The 20,696-nt window shown below is 38.8% G+C and overlaps 1 protein-coding gene across 1 annotated transcript in view; it reads right to left on the bottom strand.

The window, feature by feature from the left end:
- Positions 1 to 963: 963 nt before the first annotated feature.
- Positions 964 to 20,696, bottom strand: part of LOC149146670 (coatomer subunit epsilon-1-like) — a 37,537-nt gene continuing 17,804 nt past the window's right edge. Inside the window, exons 3-7 of the mRNA XM_089447150.1 lie at positions 14,537 to 14,688; positions 1,983 to 2,118; positions 1,729 to 1,884; positions 1,390 to 1,469; positions 964 to 1,259 (exon numbers count right to left, since the gene is read on the bottom strand). Of these exons, the coding sequence (XP_089303276.1) occupies positions 1,166 to 1,259; positions 1,390 to 1,469; positions 1,729 to 1,884; positions 1,983 to 2,118; positions 14,537 to 14,688 (618 nt within the window). The 3' untranslated portion in view covers positions 964 to 1,165. The remainder of the gene's footprint in view (positions 1,260 to 1,389; positions 1,470 to 1,728; positions 1,885 to 1,982; positions 2,119 to 14,536; positions 14,689 to 20,696) is intronic.

Raw genomic sequence — 20,696 nt, 5'->3', positions numbered from 1 at the left:
CCAACTCTGTTGGCACTGTGGACATGTATGACACGAGCCCTATGACCCACGAGCATATGGCATGCATGCCCACGATTTCAATTATCTTTAAACTGCTTCCACAGCTTACAAGGATTATACCATACAACATAGATCATGGTACGCATGTCATTGATTTCAAATGAGAAAATCAAATAAAAAATAACGTTAATGGCACAAGGTGAATGAAATCTACCTCAGATTGCAAATTCCAGGGTCACAAACAAAGGATTATACAATGCAGGTCCACATTAAATACAAAATAATGTGGTTGGTAATTCAAAACATCTGCATAAAATACATGTAAATAAGCCACTAGACCGAACTTTACAAGCCTTTATACACCCAACAAAGAGATATTGATAAACATAAAAAAGCCAAACCACCTTAAAACGTTTTTAAGAATTTGACACAATAACGTGGTGAAAATTAGAAAGCATTCAGATTTCTTCAACAATCCAATGCATGTCCAGGAATGCAAACAAGTTTCTAAAAACAATAGTAGAGTGTCGCCATTTCGGCCCACACCATCCAGGCAGTTAAACAACAAAAATATAATAGCACTTCAAAACCAAGCATATTCCCAAGGGCATATGGTTTGGCAGGAGAAATGCGATGATTCCTTGCTTTATGCAAATATCATACTACTTTGTTACTCTACACACAACACAGGCATGGAGAAACCACATGTAATCTGCCTTCTTACCGAGACAGAAGTCAAAATTCAACAGAAAAAGAATCTCCAACCAAAAAATGCATACGGAAAACAGTGCGACGGAATTTTTTTCAAATATGGAATACTTTCCGTTTTTCTTTGTTCAGAAAGGAACATTGCCTAGTCAATTACATAAAGTGTGAAAAGAATTTAGAAAAAAATAGACTGAACTCAAAGAAATTCTACCTATGCTAGCTACATATGTATTTAAACAAACTAATATGGTTGAATAGATGACTCGTCCTTCAACTTGCCATTTCTAGGACAAGAAATGGAGCAAACTGCATTGGCCTACATTGAAAGATGGAGCTGCCACCACACGAGGCCAAGACACGCAAAGCCAAAAGAAAGCTCATCAATTAACAAACTAATGATAAACTTCAATATAATCCTTCCCTCATTCACCATATCATTCATTTGGTCACAGAAATCCTATGCCACTGCTTGAGAAGCCCTATCAAAACTCTCTTCTGCACTAGTCACATGCTTGATGAGTGTATGCTCTGGATGTGACAATTTCAACTGACTGTATCAATCAAACACAATTAAATGAAACAGCTTAGATGAAGATTTAGGTAAAAGCAATCCATATCAGAAAAGCTTCCAAATCCATGAGCACTGTAGCCAGAAAGCAAGTTTGGAATTCTTGATTTTACCTGAGATAGCGTGTAGCTGGTTTACCAAGATGAAGATTGCAAACTACTAGATTAGCATTAGTATCTGCATCTTTGGCATCCTGCACATAAAGGGCCATTGTAAAGCGTCAGCTTAATAACAGCTAAAATTAGCAGTTTCTTGAGACGTTTTAACAATGCCATTAATGTTGAGACAAGAATAAGCAAGTCATTAATGAAAATAAATATAGTTGGCAACCAGTTAATAACCTCGGTTTTTACAGTTTCTGCCACCATATTATATGAATGTGCTATATTGTTTTTAGTGGCTAGGAGAAGATGGATTTACAACACGGAGAAAATTGGGGCAAGTAACAACACCTTTTTCAAAGCGTCTAGAAGCACTGTCTCAGCTTCATCAAATCTTCCCATGTGCATAAGGCAAATAGCCTTGCCATTTAGAATAGTAACAGTTGGCTGATACTTGTCACCAAAGTCCTGAAAAATTAAATATGCTTCCTGGACCTTTGAACCACCCTGCCAAAACCATTCAACATACAACTCAAAAGGTCAGTTCAGGTACAATGTTCACATTCTAATGCAGATGAAAGGTAAATAGCCCATAACAGACTTACCACTGCCAAATTTATCCAAGCATTTGCAAGCTGTGCCAGAGTATGATCCTCGTCAATTTGCTGCATTAATTTCAACTGCTTCTCTGCATAATCAGACCTGTGCATCTTGAGATATATTTGAACATTCAGAGCATACCTGCACAAGGTAAAATTGTTCAGAAACTGAGCGATGGTGATGGTATCTTTGGACGGAATAACTGAATTTGCTGGCATTAAAAGGTAAATTAGCATTTCAATTAGGCTAGAACATCAACATACTAGACCAAGCAGACTCTATCAACAAGACCATATAGAAGACATAAGTGCACTAGATGTAATAAGATAGGGTATTGACATATTCATATAGGCAAAACATTTGTGATAGGCCACATACATGATACGGGCCTTAAATTTCCTGCTTTCAGAGATGAACATGGTGAGAACTAAGTTTACTTTTATTATCAATATCAAAGGGCATAGACTGACATAACAGTGGATTGTAGAAAACACATCTAAAGATTTTTAGGATATCGAAGTTAGACATGAAAGGGTTTTAGATAAAATTATACAACAATATGAAATGAAATGAAATATAAGAAACAAGAAAAAGCCCAGAAACAGCCAACCGAAGACTACTGATAAAACACCAAAACATTGCCATCCTGTAGCTGAAACAATTTATAGTAGGCTTCATCCACGCCACTTGTTCTCCATGATGATACTACTTCTACGAGCTCTGTTCTCCATTTTAACTTAATTCTGGGAGAGCTTGTACAACCCTGAATGTTTTTTAAGCTGAGTCACATAACACAAGGACACTGGGACACGGAGGACACAAAAATATTTGTATTCAACACGTGATATGGTGACCCCCCAGAACATGACATGGAGGACACCTTATATATTATATATTTAAAACTATAATATATATTAAAAAATTATAACTAATTAGAGAATTACAAATAAAATATGAAATATATATATATTTAAAACTATAATATATATTAAAAAATTATAACTAATTAGAGAATTACAGATAAAATATGAAATATATAAAACATTTACATGATAATAATTTAAATCCAATCATATAACTAATGCATATAACCAAAATAACATTAAGTGCAATCCATCTCTGAACCAAAAATACATCAACAAAGAGGCCTTAAAATGGTCTGGACTCTGTAGAATCCAAAAGAAATCATGCTACAACAAATATCTAGTATTACATTTCATCAAAATGATTGCCTCTATTGGGATCCTCCTCATCAATATCACCCTCATTAAAATAAGATAGAAACAGCTCAACATGTCAAATTGAAATTTTGTTTGAGTGATGTGTACATTTTTACTAGGGTCATGACAAAAGAGCTCAACAATCAATGCCACCAACATCAAGACACATAGAGGGCTTGGTCCTCTTAATTAAATGCTAGTTCCATAATTGTTTTAAAACCAACAGCCTTGAACCGGAAACCGGTCAAACCGGCCGGTTCATTGGGCGGGTCAAACCGAACAAAAAAACCGGTTTATGGGCCTATTTCACCAAAAAACCACAAAAGCTGGCCCAAACCAGCCAGTTCCTTCATAAACCGGCCAGTTTATTGCAGGCCAGCTACAGACCCCACAGAATGTAATTTTCTGAGTTTCGATGTTGTTTTGAGGGAAATTTGGAATTGTTTCCCTCCAAAAACAACCCGTCTAAGAAAAGCATGCTCCCCCCCCTCTCATTTGCCTCACACATATCAACCCTAGCAACACTAGCAATCAATGTCAAATGGCAATGTTAAATTCGTAAATAGAAGAAAATGAATATTAAAGGAAATGTCACTTTGATTTTCATCCTTTGACTTAAATTTTTAACATTACCATGAAATGACTCAAGATGTTCAAGAGTGGTTTCGACCTCATTGGATTTCATATGCAGAAAATAGAATTTCAGAGTTCACTCAAAATTTAGCAGACTTGATGGTTTTCAGGATTTCCTGGTTTGTGGGTTTGCAATGTTTCCATTTGATTCTATCATGCATGAGGGTATGAGATTGGCATTTGATCAAGAACATGAAGCCCTTTAAGAACCTTCATGTTGGTGGCATTGATTTTTGTACTCCTCTACCATGGCCTTAACAATAATGTACCCTTCACTCAAAGGAAAATAATTGGTCAGGGATTTTCTACCACATTATAAGGCTAAGGAGATGAACCATTCACTCAAACCAAAATCACTAGTTAGGCATGTTAAACTTCAATTTCTATCATATTATAAGGTTGAGCAATCCAAGTCTGAAGACTTTGAGCGAGATGATGTTTATGTATCTCTTGCTGATGATCTCATTTTTAGTAGCGCTAAATCAATGATGAGTTTCATGAGTGATCATGTTGATCAGTGATTTGTAGTTTTGATGTCTATTTTTGTTGCTACTACTACCACTATTGCTAAGATTGCAAAGTTTTAGGAGTCCTCAAACACTCAGCCAGATTATTTACGTAGCTCATATTGATGATCCCTTGTCTAGTAGTGGTGATGAGTTTGATCATGATGAGGAGTGTTCATGCTGATCACAGATATGTAGACTTGTATTAGGCCAGTGACCCCATAGCTTATAACATTGTTTTTAGACTCTAGAGGCCATTTAGAGCCTCATTGATTATGTATTATGTTGCTAATATGTATTGCACTCAGTGCCAATTTGATATATTCACCTTTACCTCGTATATAGATGACCAAACTTTGCATATTTTATCTCTATTGGTTTTAAATCATGGTTTTAAATCTTAAAAATAGTTTTTTCATTAAAAACTAAGTATTTCATGTATTTTTTTAAAGACCGGTTCATTGAGATCTGACCAGTCCCATTTTGATAGGTGGACTGGTCCGGTCACCAGTTCCAATTTTTAAAACTATGAGTTCGATATCCTCGGGCTCATACATAACAAACTCCAATAAAAATGAATCCCCCAATCTTGAAATCCTGAACACTGTCAAGTCTGATGGATTTTGAGTGGGATCTAAAATTCTAATTTCTACATATGAAATACGATGAGGTCGGAACCACTCTCAAACATCCTGAGTCAATAATGGTAATGTTAAAAATCCACTTCCCACCACTTGGAATCCTCTAAACATTTCTTAATCACCCTTAGTTGCACTCCAAAACCTTTGAGATCTCCAAACTTGTGACTGAATTGCATGAGAATGAGGCAATAAATCAATTTTAAGATGTTTTTTTCACTGGACACGTGTCTAATTTTTGGGACACTAGTAGGGCTTGTGTCCGACACCAGTCAAACTCGTGTCCTACAAATAAGACACGAGTCAAACTCGTGTCAAACACATGTCACCCACATGTCGTGTCCAACATGTGGAATGTGTGACACGAGGGGGGGCAAGGACGTGTCGTGTCGTGTTACTTTTTAAGTAAATGTTGTTGAGACTCTAAGCTCCAACATACAAATACCTCTAGCAATCAATGCATGTCATTGTTCATGTTTAGGTTAACCTTGCTTTTACATTTGTCATTTGATCTACTGCATAGAGTTATTACACCTGGGGGGAAAACAACCCATAATCTGTACCTATAAAAGTATCAAATAAAGATTGAATGGGAAAAAGCACCTTAAGACTCTAGGGAACAACATATACAGTAGGTAGCATTTGGTTATGGGTAGGGTTTGCTAGATAACTATAAATAAGGATAGAGTCCTCATTGATAGTGTATTGATGTCTTACCATATTGGAGCCTAGTTCATCAAGGGGTTACAACCCTTGAAGAGGCAAGGGAACAAGAGTTGATCCTTCCATAAACAATCACTATACGATGATTCCCTACCTTGCGGGCTAAGTTACAACAAAACAGAAACAGATACGAATCCAAATATGGATCCACCAGATTTTTGAAAAGCCAAGATCCGGATATGGTGGGGGAACAACATGTACAAAAAATACAATAATATATTTCTAATTTAAAAATATATATATATTGAAACTTAAAAATCAAAAAAATTTATGAATCAAAATATTAGAACTGAAACCATCAGATAGTTTTAAATCTAAAGACTGAAATCATGATACATCATGCTTTATACAAAACAGAGAAATGTAAATACAAAATTAAGTATCTCATCAATAATCACTCAATTGATATGATGATATAAAGTAGGTCTAACATATGCAGTAGGTAGCATTTGGTTATGGTTAGGGTTTTCTTTATAACTATAAATAAGGATAGAGTCCTCATTGATAATGTATTGATGTCTTACTATATTGGAGCCTAGTTCATCAAGGGGTTACACCCCTTGAAGAAGCAAGTGAACAAGAGTTGATCCTTCCATAAACAATCATTATACAATGGTTCCCTACCTTGCGGGCTAAGTTACAACAAAACAGAAACAGATACGAATCCGAATACAGATCCACCAGATTTTTGAAAACCCAGGATCTGGATATGGTGGGGGAACAACATGTACAAAAAATACAATAATATATTTCTAGTTTAAAATATATATATATTGAAACTTAAAAATCAAAAGTATTTATGAAACAAAATATTAGAACTGAAACCATCACATAGTTTTAAAACTGAAGGGTTTCAAAAAAAATACATAAAATAATTCATTTTTAATGAAATATAATATATATATTATATTTCATTAAAAATGAATTATTTCATGTATTTTTTTTAAAACCATGATTTTTGGTTAATTAGAAGATTAAATGTAAATGTAAATGCAAAATGCACATGTAAAATGACATGCGATGGAATGTAATTCAAATGGAGGGAAGAGGGGTGAGTAGATATTTTTCATTGAAAAATTAAAATATTCCCTCCCGTGCTTTAGATAGGCTTAGAGTTAGGGATTTTGAGGTGTGTTGGGAATCTTGGATTAGAGTTGGGGTCTCTCATTGGCATTCTGCATAGGGTTTTGGGATTGAGAGAACAGTGTAAAGGTTACGCAGTCTCCTTGCCGCTATGGCAGGGATGGCTGCATATTGTGTAAATTTTGCCAGTGTTAATGAAGAATCCAGATTCTGTAGCAGTGTATTTGCAACAGCTTCGTGTTGTTAACAGTTTGCGGTTTAGTTTGTTCTCACTTTAGTCTGAATTCCAATGTTATGTGTTTATTTGCAGCAGTGTGTGTGTATTGTATTTGTTTCTGCAATTTACAGTTGCTTCTATATTTTTCTGGGTGTAAAATTTTGCAGCCATGGTTTCTCTTGTTGGCCCTTCTGGCCAAAGGATAAATTTTGTCCAACAAATTGCACCAACCAGGAAAACCCTGGTTCCCCTATTCAGTCAGGTGGCAGCAGCGGTGGAGAGAAGCCCAGCGGGTTGAACTTGTGGTTAGATGGGGGTTATGGACCTGGCCAGCCTGTAACTTCAGCAAGAGCGCAAAATCATTAGTTTATTGGCTCAAGATTTTCTGGGTTTTGTTAGTTTGGTGGCTCATCGTTAGTTTGGTGGCCGCTTCGGTACTTCCAAGTTCCAATAGCTTCTCATCAGCTTTTAAAATGTTTTCTTTACGGAGGGAGAAGCCAAGGCCGAGGGAGTTGGTGAGAGTTTGGCATTTGAATTTTTTCCCAGCCATTTGTTTTCCTTTTATGCTGATGCCATCCAGGAAGTCCCCAGTTTTCAGCTTAGCCCCCTCTTGGCTAGAAAATTTTGGGTTCATGACGATCTGGGTTCGTGACAGTTATTCATGTTTTACGCTATTCGTGAAGCTGCTTCATCTATTTCACCAGTGGTATTTAGAGCCTCAAAGCATCAGAGACTCATTTATTCAGTCATTGAGTCTGTATTTCGAAACCACTGTAGGATAGACATAACAAAGACAGTATCATTGGTTCCAAACCGAGTAGCAACTTTAATATCACCCCAGAAATATGATGAAAACCTCTTGGCAGCACTTTGACGAGGAGATTCAATCTACAGTTGAAACACACCCTAGTGAGAAGGATGTCAAACCCGAGGGTAACATACCATTCGATAATCCACTTGCCAAACCATCTGATAATTTGTGCCATCTCTGTCATCTCTACTGTGCTCTGCTGAACCATGAAGAAATAATGAAGAAGAAATGATCGAAAGTGAGTCACAAGACCTTGCCACTCTCCACTAACCCAAAGTCAGTCTCGATCCCAGATCAATATCAAACATCCTAGCATAGGGAGTACGGCAGTACACAATGCGTCCATAAGTAGCGCTATCCCTATCCTCATTTCCCAACTCATTGGCCAGATGAGAGGTACTTCCCATGAGTCCCTCACAGCATGGCTAGGATGTATCGACAAAAGAAGGTGAACCACTCATCCTGCTCATATGCCATAGGAGAAGGTGAACCACTCATCCTGCTCATATGCCATAAGAGAAGGTGAACCACTCATCCTATGCATATATCAACCATCATGAGGTATCACAAGGGAAGGTGAACCACTCACCCTGTACATAGGGCACCACTAGGGGAAGGTGAACCACTCACCCTATGGTCGCTCATAGCTCTAAGAAGTGCCCCAAGCCCCTCGGAGCTCAATATCCAACTCAAACAGGACCCTCATAAGAGTGTCTTTCCACGACTCCAAGTCATTCACAGAAGGTTAAGAATTTGACCTTCCCCAGGGGCTTTGTAAGAATGTCTGCGACCTGTTCATCAGTCCCAATTGATGGAGCCTTATTGCTCCCCGTTGTACCATATCCCGAATAAAGTGGTACCTGATATCAATATGCTTGGAGTAGTCATGAAGCACGAGATTCTCAAAAAGACGAATCCCACTTTGGTTGTCACGATAGATCACGATGGTATCCAGCATATGCCACCGTGGTATCTACTTGATTTGTATTGTCTACAGTGGTATCTACTTGATTTTTATTGTCCACTAACTAGTCAATCTGATGTTGTCTATATACTGATCTTTGCTCTAATACCATGTTAAATTTCCATGAAACTCTGCAACTACTTAGATGAATAACTAAAAACTAAACCTACTTTACTTTTACCAAGATACAAGGTTTGTTAACAATTTTTAAGTAGCGGAATAAAAACACCAAATATAAAAAATACATCACACAAATTGACACATTTGTCTACTCTAGAAACCCAACAGGGAAAACATGTTTCCTTGGTTGTAGTATTTTATTGATTGTTCTCGAGCAATTGAATCTATTCAAAGCAATCTGTCTTTGAGAAAGCATTTTGCTTCTTCTCACAAATCTCAGCGGGTACAATTGATCTCAGCTTGCCTTGATCACTGCTTGATCTCAGCCCTCTAGCACGCAATTGTTCCTCTATTGCCTCCTCACCTTGCTCTACAAACCTTGCTCTCTTATCCTTGATCTTTGCACACTAGAAGCTTCCTAAATCCTTGCTCACTAGGTCCCTATTTCCTAGCGCACATGAGGCCCCTAAATCCTAGCCCAAATTTGCCCCTATTTCCTTGTGTAGATTTGGCTCCTATCTTGTAGCGCAATTCCTCCTATTCTCTTGCGCACTTGTGACTTCCTACTCCTTAGGACACAAGCTTTGCGCACAATCTCCTAAATACTTGCGCACTTGTGATCTCTTATTCCTTAGGACACAATCTTTGCGTTGTCCGCAATCAAAAATGATCTCACAGACGTTGTGAATTGTCTGGGCTCACAAACCTTGTGAAAAAAACTTATATTTTCCTATGCCTTTGTCCTCCTATTTATAGACACAATTCGAGCATGCAAGGAGACCCAATTCAAGTTTAGAAGCTTGAGTTCACAATCAAAGTCACATTGCCAGTTATCAGCTAGTCACAATACATGTGCTACAACAATTTTATAATCAAAAGCCATTATCAGGTATTGCCTTAGCATATCTAAATCACAATTTAGTCATTATTTCCTCATATTTACTAACATTTTCATGCTTAATTTGTTTATATTACTCCACTTTCTCAATCCAGAGAAATGTAAATTGGATAAGGCCAAATGATTCCATGGACTCGTAGCCTCCCTACTGAATCATCTACACAATCTAGTGTATATAAGCCTATTGGGCTAATCCACTTGGTTCAAAACTTCAAACTGTCTTTAGCCTCCACTTGGTTCAAACTTCAAATTGTCTTTAGCCTTGTCTCCTCTTTGATGCAACCATCCAAAGCTTGAAATTACTCACTATTTAATTATATTTTTCAGTTGGTATAGCAAGTGAAGGTGATCTATATGTGACCAATGCCTATGCATAATCATGGAGTATACATGTGAGAAAACTAGACCCCACACTCTAAAGGTCTAGCAAATATAGATGCTTCATGCCATCCATGCCTTTTTCTTTCCCCCAAAGCTTCTCAAAGGTGTACAACACAAACGCCCTACACAAAGTATCCCCAACAGGAAGAAAACACTTTTCATACTATGGGCACCAACTCTTCATCTATGACCATCATCTCGATAGCGACAAGTTGATCTCTCAACTCAATGATCTTCGTCAAGTAATTCACATCGCATGGGCATCACTCGTGTGCATGCTAGTAAGATTGTTCTTAAAAATCATCTTGCAAAAAATATTCACTATGATACAAAGTGATCAAGGTATAGTATATATCTTTAGCCAACTTCTTCTCTACAATGTGAGGGATGAATTAGTCCTTATTGTTAGCAAATGTAACTAGGTTTGGTCTTCATAATTATCTTTGTACTTATGTCATTGTATATTTTATGTAAAAAACAAAAAGAAGAAAAAAGAAAAAATTATTTTTCAAGCATGGGTTTCATGCTCAAAAAATTATTATTTCATTAGTTAAGCATGTTCTTCATGCTTCTAGGATTTGATGAATTAAGGAGTCAAAGTCATATTTGGACCTATTGTAAAGAAAAAGGAAAAATAATTTTTAAATATGTAATTTGGTCAATAAACCCCTCTAGATGCCAAGTCGACATTGCATGTCAAGTCAACCCTTCCCCAAAGCTCATGTCTATTCAAACCCCTCTGAACAATATAAATAGAGTGTGAGTTGAGCTCATTTGGACACATACAATTCACTTGATTGGTTCTGAAATTTCGCAGAAGGAGGGCCAAAGTCTAAAATTGAAAAAGGGTTTGTGGAAGTTCTGCCTCATTATATCTCATATTTGTTGTTGGTCTCTTGTTGTTGATGGATTCGTTGTGCAGAAGGAGGTTTTGACTTGGCATTTAGAAGGTTGGAATCTTTTTGTAGTCATGGGTCTTGGATATATCACTTTGATCTGATTCTATAAGAAGATAATTTTTCAGGGTTTTCCCTCTAGAGGGGTTTTGCCCTTGCTTGGAGCCTATATCTTGTGTTCATTGTTTTTCTTGTGATCTTCATGTTTACGTTTTGGTAATTGTTTGATGAAATAACATAATAAAGATTAATAAAGAGCCAACTTCACAAGCAATTATCAAGAAAAGAGAAATCTAATCTAAATCATAAGCCTCTCAATTTCTCAACACTTAACAGCTCACCTAATGGAAATAATGATTGCATTGAATTCCTCTTTTCGAGAGGACCAAAATCGACTTAAAGATCACTCAAACTAGATAAGAGAAAGTGTACTTATGAAGAAAAGCCCACATGTGCATATTTGACAAGGTCGGCCCTAAAGCAAAGTGGACCACCTTAGAAGCTATAAATACAAGGGACCTCTACCTCATTTAGACACAATAATGAGAGACTCTTCTATCTTGGTTTTTGGCTCGCACATGTTTGAGGCTCATCCGTGGAGGAATAGCTTCGCTCTAAGGTGGAATTACAGGGTTCGAAGCTCGCATTTGATTTAGGGTTTTAGGCCCCAGTCGCAGGCACAAAAACGGAAGGATTCGACTGTAATTGCACACACAAAAGCTCATTCGTGCGACTAGAGCTTTCCAATTGCACAGACAACTCTCCACCCATGCAACTGGGGGTTTAGGGTTTCTGCAGTCCAAATCTGACCCCAATCACTCTCATGTCGGGGTTAAGGGAGCGACTGGGAAAGCTATAGTCGCTCACATGTCACCTCCTTCATTCAACCGGAACCTAAAAGATGAAATCTCAACCTTCTAAAGATTTCGCTCAGTGACCGCAGTGTTCCGCAGTTGACTACAAACAGTGATAGTTCAAGATAGAGTTCAGAATCAAATTTTGAGTATATACATTGTTGGGTTCATTTCTTGGATGTTGTAGTTGTTTTGATGGTTAGTTGCATAGATGAAGATATGGATCATTGTACTCTCTTTTGCTGAATCATTTGATGACAATCTAAGAAGAAGAATTTGCAAGGGTTTTCCCCATAGTGGGTTTGCCTTGGTCTCCGACCAATCCTGGTGTCTCTATGTGTGAATGTTTTTCTTCTATTGTTCCTTAATGTTCTGCTGCATTGATGATGATCATATTGTTCTTTCCACATAGTTGCATATGATGATGAATAATGATGTAAATCTGAACAAAGCTATGGTGTTATAGGGCGAACTTAATGTGTTAATGAAGAAACGCAATTATCAAAGCAAAGAACAATATAGCCCTATGAAAAATGAAAATACGCATTGTAGCCTTAGCTTCCACAAAACACCAAAAGATCAGCCTCCTTCAACAACATTTGTAATCTACACTTCCAAAGTGTGAAGTTGAAAGCACCCTCTAACTGGCTAGAATTTGTGAGACCTCGAGTGGCAATTCCTACAACCCCCTGAACACACCTCAAACAAACAAATCCATTGGAACAGATCAGCAACTTGTCACATGTGCAGATCCCCTCTATCAGGCCTAAAACTACACTAATCACTTGAGCCTCACAAGCATATCAGCTACAACAACCTACACAGGTTCAAGCACCTATCTCAATTGCAGATCAGCTTCAATCACTCAAGCTATGTCATCACAGCCTCTAAAATCCTACAACAGCTCCCTCTCACAGGCAACAGCCCTCTCCATAATCCATATACAAATCCTGGAAGATTTCAGATAACATGCTCAAATACCACACCTCATAGGAAGAAAATCTTAGTGAAAACTATCTAAATCTCACAAAACAACAGCAATGTGGACTGTCAACTCAAAGGTGTATACACTGCATAAAAACACTGTTATCAATATGACAGGAAGTAGGTAACAACACTCAATCACATATCACTTCCTACCACTCAAGAAATAAGAAATTACAAAGCAATAGATCAAATCAGCATTGAAAAAATCAACACTGGCAAAAAATCGGCAAGGGTCCAGAAAACATCTTCTCGGAAACATCGGCAACAAAATCGACAAAAATGGGCAAACCACCGCACATTAAGAAGTACAAAATATATTCATTTTTTCAAAATCAGAAAAGAAAAGGCAAAAATCAAAAAAATTAATAAAAATAAAAATAAAATCAGGGAAAATCACCAAAGGAAAAAATCACAATTTTTTTGGCCGAAAAATCGAGTGGTTGAAAAATCACAATTTTTCGAGACTTTTCGGCAATCATCAAAATTCTCTGTATCATTTATGCCTTTAACACAAAACTTGTTAGACAATATATATTGCAATATGCAAGTAGATATAGCAGATATATAAGTAGAAAAATGATTAATCTAGAAACGCTGTATGTTTAAAACTGATTACCCCAAGATTGAAATTTGAAACCATTTTGTATTCAAAACAATCCTAAATTATAATTTCAGATATTTTCACTTACAATATTTTATATATGCTATACTCTTGATTATCCTTGTACTCCGTCTATCTTTTATCCGATCTGGCCATAATGGGTAATCACCTAAAACTAACATTTTTGTCCATTAAGGTTTCTCAGTTACTCGAGTTGAAAACATTCAAAATCCTAGGGAGATCCAGCATAACGAATCAATTCTACATTCACCCCAAACATAAATAAATTTGATTGCAGCTTATGGGTGTTGTGTCAAATCATATTACCACCTATGAATCAGTGTTTTGTCGATTTAACTGTCATATTCATTGAAAACCTTCAAAAGGTATGACATCAAAAATTAGTGTCATCCAGTCACTGATGTTTTAGATAGAAACTAGCCATGGAACAAACTCTAACCAAAAGAAAGATACCTAAGACCAGTATAAGATTTAAATTTATGATCCCTGAATCCTGATATTTAACAGAATTGTCACATATAATAGAAAAGCATTGTCGTCAATTAGATCTAGCCCGAGTGGTTGGGAGGAGAAATGTTATCGTCTGCACCAAGGCTCAATTCCTGCTTGTGACATGTGCACTCTTTGTGAGCAAGCTATTGTTTAAAGCTCTTTGTGAGTGAATTGTTGGTTGGGGGTGGCAAGTTACTAGCAGTATAATCCTTTCTTACAGGCTTGAGAGGGACAATTTCTATTTCGAGGAAAAAAAATTATAGAAAAGCATATTTATATATTTCTATTGAATGGTACATGAAAATTCCCAGATATTTAAAAAATTGTCATGCACTATTTATATTGAGTAGTAGATACCCTTGACACAATAGTCTAAAATGGCAGCCTAATTCAACTACTGAGAAAACAAATTGCAAAACGGAAAGAAAATTCAAAATAAAGTAGCAAATGAGAATCTATTTTTCACAAGTCACTAATGAATGAGAAAAAGAAACTGAATATAGTTTATACTCACAATTCTAGTGTTCCTCCTGAGTGAGTGTGTTTCAGAGCCTCATTGTAATCTTGTTCATGAACGTAGATGGTTCCAGCAATCAGCTTCAAAACAGGATTGTTGCTTATGACAGTATCACTGAGCCATTCTTTGAGACTGGAAAGAGCAGTTTCCTGTAATAAAAAGAACAGTAATAAATGTAACTTGCAAAATAAAAAGTAAGCACAAAGAAACCTACTCTCACCAATATACCTGTAAAACCTATCTTCCATAACAATGTTCAAACACTTGAATCCATGGACCAAATTCCATTTTTAAGTTTCCAAATTAATTCATTTCTCACATTTTTGTAGCAGGAAAAGACATTTGCCTTGGCCTGCAGCATGAATCACATGGACCTACTTCTACTTTTAAGTTTCCAAATTAATTCATTTCTCACATTTTTGTCACAGGAAAAGACATTTGCATTGGCCTGCAGCATGAATATTGAAAGTTAATAAAATCTTGAAAAAAATTCTAGATGAGCTGTGATAGTTCCAGGCTGGATAGCTTGATCAGTCATAACTTTGTCATATTATCAAAATCCAAATGTATCTCCAAAGTACAAAAAAAATGAAAGCTATTGTATTAGTCAGTGAAATTTACAACAAACTGCCCATATTGTCAAATTCATATGTACATTCAAGATTTTATTAACTTTCAATTCAATTGGAGATCACTTTAAAAATAAAATAAAGCTAATAATAGTAATCATAAATGCAAATCAAAGTTACCATTCTCAATTCAAAGAATGACTCAGCAAGGCTGAATAGTAAGAATTGATTAAGTCTCTAGAAAATCTTGGGGGTTGACTCAGGCACTCAAATTAAAATTAAAAATACACTAGATTTCAAAGACATACTGCATACAACAAAATGCCATTCATGCTTATCAGTAAAGCAAGCAAAATGAGTGATTCCTTTTATTTTTTCTGTCTTTAGAAACACACAGTTGGGTGTGACTCACAAGGCTCACAAATCAGACTCACCAAATCAATGACGTGGATTTGACTTGAATGTCCGAGTTATATTTGTGAGTCAAAATTGTCAGTATCACTTGAGACCGAGACAGAATTATAGGAGCTGACACCACATGGTTTCTTCAAAGAGAAGAATCAACCCATACTCAGGAGACTCTAGTAACACAGAAACAAATAATAACAATAAATAGATGATGAATTCCTAACAGAGAAGAAAACTTCAAGACACATAGTCAATGACTCAGCAGATTAATGCACAGGTGGGATTGATGAAGCCGAAGAAACCCTAGCTAGGCTAGAGGAAGATCTTCATCCGGTCAACCACAGCAAGAAACCCACAGTAGATATGAGAATTTGAATATTTTGGAACTTGTTCAAAATGGAGGGGGGTGTAGAACTCCCCAGTGTTCTGCCAAGACTCAACAGGTAAAGACAAGGATCTTTTTCTCCTACTACAATAAACCTAGGTTTTCAAATGAAAAAAGGTTGTAAGGTCACTCTGCAAGATAATCAGGCATTGTCAGTCAACTGCATGGTACCTACACCGGTAGGCATGAAGTGACAACCATTCACATGGTACAGGCAGCAAATGGGACATCAGATATCAACATATCTGGCTCCATTCTATCACTGTATCTGGGAGAGGGCCATATTTAAACTTTACCTCTACAAGCACTGTTCTTTCAAGTGCATGCACTGGTGCTCTAATCTCTGATTTGGACTCAGATCCAGCAAAAGAAGGTGCATTTGTGGACAGGGACCTTGACGTAGGTTGTTTGGAAGGGCCTGGGCTCACTAAACATCCTGCCCCCACCAAAGGTAGTCAGACTTTGCGCTGTGAAAGGTGATAAAGAAGTCAGATCAGAGAGTTAAATTGGTGGTTGGAGAGGATATTCAGGTCAGTCAAATCATGGCTTTCTATTGGCAGGTTTTTTGGTCCAAATTGTAGAAAATATACTTTAAAACTGGTAGAAGGAGATTTGGGTTCCAAAATTAGGGTATACTACTTTTCACGTCATGTCCAGTGGTTGACTGGGATTCATGTTTTGGGGAGAGGTGGGCTCAGAATAGATAGTAAAGGGAATTGTTTGAAGCCTTTTATTAAGAATGTGTTACTACACCTCTAAAGTACAAAATCTGATTCTGCAGCTATCTCAGGATAGGTACCCAAGAAGGTGAAAAGGTAAAATACATGGAATTGACCAATTCAGCTACTCAGAGAAAGTATGATGCAATATCTTCTTCATCATCCATTTTCAGACTTTCAAATTGCCTTCTATTAGTTTGAAGCTTTGCCTTCTTGACTTTGGAGTCCCCTTTGTATAAGCTAATTAGCTTATCCCATACTTCTTTGGCAGAGTTACAATTCATGACTTTTGTAAATTCAGAATCAGTGATTCCACTAGTGATGGAGTTTAAGGCTTTTGCATTTGCAACGTAGACTTTCCTCTCATCTTGATCTGTTGGAAGAGTGGAAGGAGCTATGTACTCATTTAAGACCGAATGCCAAACTTCAGGTCCAAGGGACATTAAGTAGTAGGACATTCTCTTTTTCCAGAAACCAAAATTTGTGCCATCGAACAGAGGAGGTCTTCCTGACACTTCTTGATTTCTCGTCATGACTAAGAATACCTCTTCAAGCTGTTAAGCTGATGATCGGAATTGGATCCATAGAAGACTGTCAAAGAATCATGATTGTATCGGGTCGAAACAAATCTCTAAAGAATCCAAAACAGCAATCAAAAACACCCTGAACCAATGGAAATGGCAGCCAGCGTGGAACGATGAGGACCTCTGTCAAAGCACGCTAACCGAGGCCCATGGAGACCGCGCGAAAGGTCAAAGTAGCCCCTGGGAGCCCCGGATCGGGAAAAGGAGGTGTTTTTTGATGCGCAATCAGCGCTAATCGCGCATCACTGGGCAAACAGGGCCGTGAAGGAGGAAGCCTGAGCACACGGACACATGGGAAGGCAAAGAACCGCGGGCAAAAAGGAGAAAGCGCTGAAAGTACAAAGGCGGGACCCGCACTCTGGAAACCGGCGGTTTTGATCGGGGTGCCCTCAAACGGTAAGAGGTTTCGGACGAGAGCAGAGCGATTCCATTCATCGATCGACGCGTGGCAAGCGGAGGTGAGAGAAAACTGTCGTTGATCGCGCGCTAAAGGTCGAGCAAGTCAACCGTGTGAAACGTGCGTATGGCGTTGGATCTGGGGGACCCAGATCGGACAGCTGAGATCGCGCCCGAGGGAGGAAGCGGAATCGACAAGGGAATACGCCGCGTTTTAGAAAGATTTGGAGTCCGTTTGACTGCCACGGTGGAGGAAAGACTTCATCCACGACGTAACTGAAGAAACGAACCGACGAAGCAGGCTGGCGCCGTTTAGAGGAGGACATGTGGCCACTCCCTGAGCGTTGATGATGACGTCAAACAGGGAACTCCAAGCGCAGCTGCAGAAGCTGAATCGACAGAGGCGGAAGAGGAACATAAAGGTGTATGTAAGGGCTGTGCTGAAGGAAAACATACAAGGGGACCTTTCCCCTCAAGTGTCACAAAGACATCTGAGATATTGCAACTGGTCCATTCTGATCTTTCCGGTATGTTGCCTGTAACATCCCTGGGGGGATGTTCTTACTATATGACATTTACTGATGACTTCTCTCGCAAAACCTGGATATACTTCTTGAAGAAGAAGGATGAGGCTTTCATGTGGTTCCGTACCTTCAAAGCCTTGGTGGAAAATATGACCAGAAAGAAGATCAAGATTTTGAGGACTGACAATGGCACTGAATATGAGTCAAATGAGTTCAAAGACTTTTGCAGAGAAGCTGGCATTAAGAGGGAGACTACCACTGCATATACTCCTGAGCAGAATGGTGTTGCTGAAAGCAAGAATAGGACTATTGTGGAAGCTGCCCGTGCCATGCTATGTGACCAGGGTCTTCCAAAGTTTCTGTGGGGAGAAGCTGCAAATACTGCTGTGTACATTCAAAACCGATGCCCTCATTCCGCTTTGGACTCCAAAACTCCCGAAGAGGTTTTCTCTGGTAAGAAACCTGATGTCTCACATTTTAGAATTTTTGGATGTCCTGTCTATTTTCATGTGCCGAAAGAAAAGAGAAGTAAGCTGGATGCTACTGGGAAGAAAGGAATGTTTGTGGGCTACAGTGAGACTTCTAAGGCATATAGAGTCTATGTACCTGGTCAAAGGGAAGTAGAGATAAGCCATGATGTCACTTTTGACGAAGATGCTTCCCTGAAGAAAGTAGTAGATCTTCCTAGATCTGAAGAAAACCATGAAGAAAGACCTGGAAATCTGGAAGAACCCCAGGATGAGACTATGCCTGATGTTGAAGAGCCAATGGACTCTATTGATCCTTCCCCTTCTCTAGGAAAAAGGCCATCATGGCTCAGGGACACCCTCGAAGATGCTGAGGGTCATGCTGCCCCAAGGGGAACATTCCGAGAAAGCAAGAAGCCGTGTAGATACCAAGGGTATCTAGCTGCCATGAGTACTATTATACAATCTGAACCTGGATCTTTTGAAGAAGCCATCAAGCATCAAGTCTGGAAGGATGCTATGCATGAAGAATATGAGGCTATTATGAAGAATGATGTCTGGGATGTGGTCCCGAGACCGAAGGACAAATCTGTTGTCACCGCTAAATGGCTCTACAAGATTAAACATGGATCTGATGGGAGTGCTGAAAAGTTTAAGGCAAGATTTGTTGCCCGTGGCTTCTCTCAAAAGGAAGGAATTGACTATGACGATATATTTGCACCTGTGGCTCGATATACCACCATCCGATCCATCATAGCCCTTGCTGCTACGCAAGGATGGAGTCTTCATCAGATGGATGTCAAGACTGCTTTTCTGCATGGTGCAATAAAGGAAGAGGTGTATGTAGAACAACCTCTGGGATTTGAAGTTCAAGATCGAGACTCTTATGTCTGCAGGTTGAAGAAAGCCCTCTATGGGTTAAAGCAAGCACCCAGAGCTTGGTATGAGAGGATGGATAGTTGATGAAGCTGGGCTTCACTCGAAGCAATGCTGATCCCAACCTTTACTTTAAGGTTGAGGAAGGAAAGCCTCTCATTCTAGTGCTGTATGTGGACGACCTCTTCCTGACAGGTGATGACCCTCTCATTCATCAATGTAAGAGGGAGCTTGCTGCTGAGTTCGAGATGAAAGACCTAGGACTGATGCACTATTTCCTAGGCCTGGAGGTCTGGCAGAGACCTGGAGAGATTTTCCTTTCTCAAGGAAAGTATATTGTGAAGCTTCTGGAAAGATTTGGGATGGTGGACTGTAAGTCCGTGTCGACACCAATGGAACTCAACTTTAAGAAGTTGAGTGGCAGCGCTGCAGGGCCTATCTTGGCCAATCCTACTGAGTATCGTCAACTCATAGGAGCTTTGATGTTCTTAGTGAACACCCGTTCGGACATATGTTTTGCAGTGAATACTTTGAGTCAACAGATGGTTGAGCCTCATCATTTTCACTGGGTTGGTGCCAAGAATCTTTTGAGATATCTTCGGGGCACGATAAACCATGGACTGAGATACACTGCCGGGAGTGTGATACTCCGGGGATATACTGATGCCGATTGGGCTGGCAGTGTGGTGGATCGTAAGAGCACATCTGGATGCTGTTTCAATCTTGGTTCTGCTTCGATCTCATGGATGAGCAGGAAGCAGAAGTCGGTGGCTTTGAGCACCGCGAAGGCCGAATACATTGCTGCTAGTATGGCCTGTTGTGAAGCAGTTTGGTTGAGGAAGCTCTTTAGTGAGCTGTTCCAACATGTGCTAGATACCATTGTAATACTCTGTGATAATCAGAGTGGGATTCGTATGACTAAGAATCCTGTGTTCCACGACCGATCCAAGCATATTGATATCAGGTACCACTTTATCCGGGATATGGTACAGCGAGGCGCCGTAAGGCTCGATCATATAGGAACTGATGAGCAGGTCGCAGATATTCTCACTAAGCCCCTGGGGAAGGTCAAGTTCCTAACCTTCCGTGAGAGTCTTGGTGTCGTGGAAAGACCATATGATGTGGGTCCTGTTGGACGATGAGCTCTGGGAGCTCTGGGGGGCTTTGGGGATAGCTTCTCGGAGCTATAAGCACTCATAATGCTTCTGCCCCACCCTTGTGATTATTGA

The sequence above is a fragment of the Pinus tabuliformis genome, chromosome X, assembly GCF_031772625.1.
Source record: "Pinus tabuliformis cultivar Carrire ecotype Pingquan chromosome X, CPIR1, whole genome shotgun sequence".
Taxonomy (NCBI): Eukaryota; Viridiplantae; Streptophyta; class Pinopsida; order Pinales; family Pinaceae; genus Pinus; species Pinus tabuliformis.
This window is presented reverse-complemented; position numbering and strand designations above follow the sequence as displayed.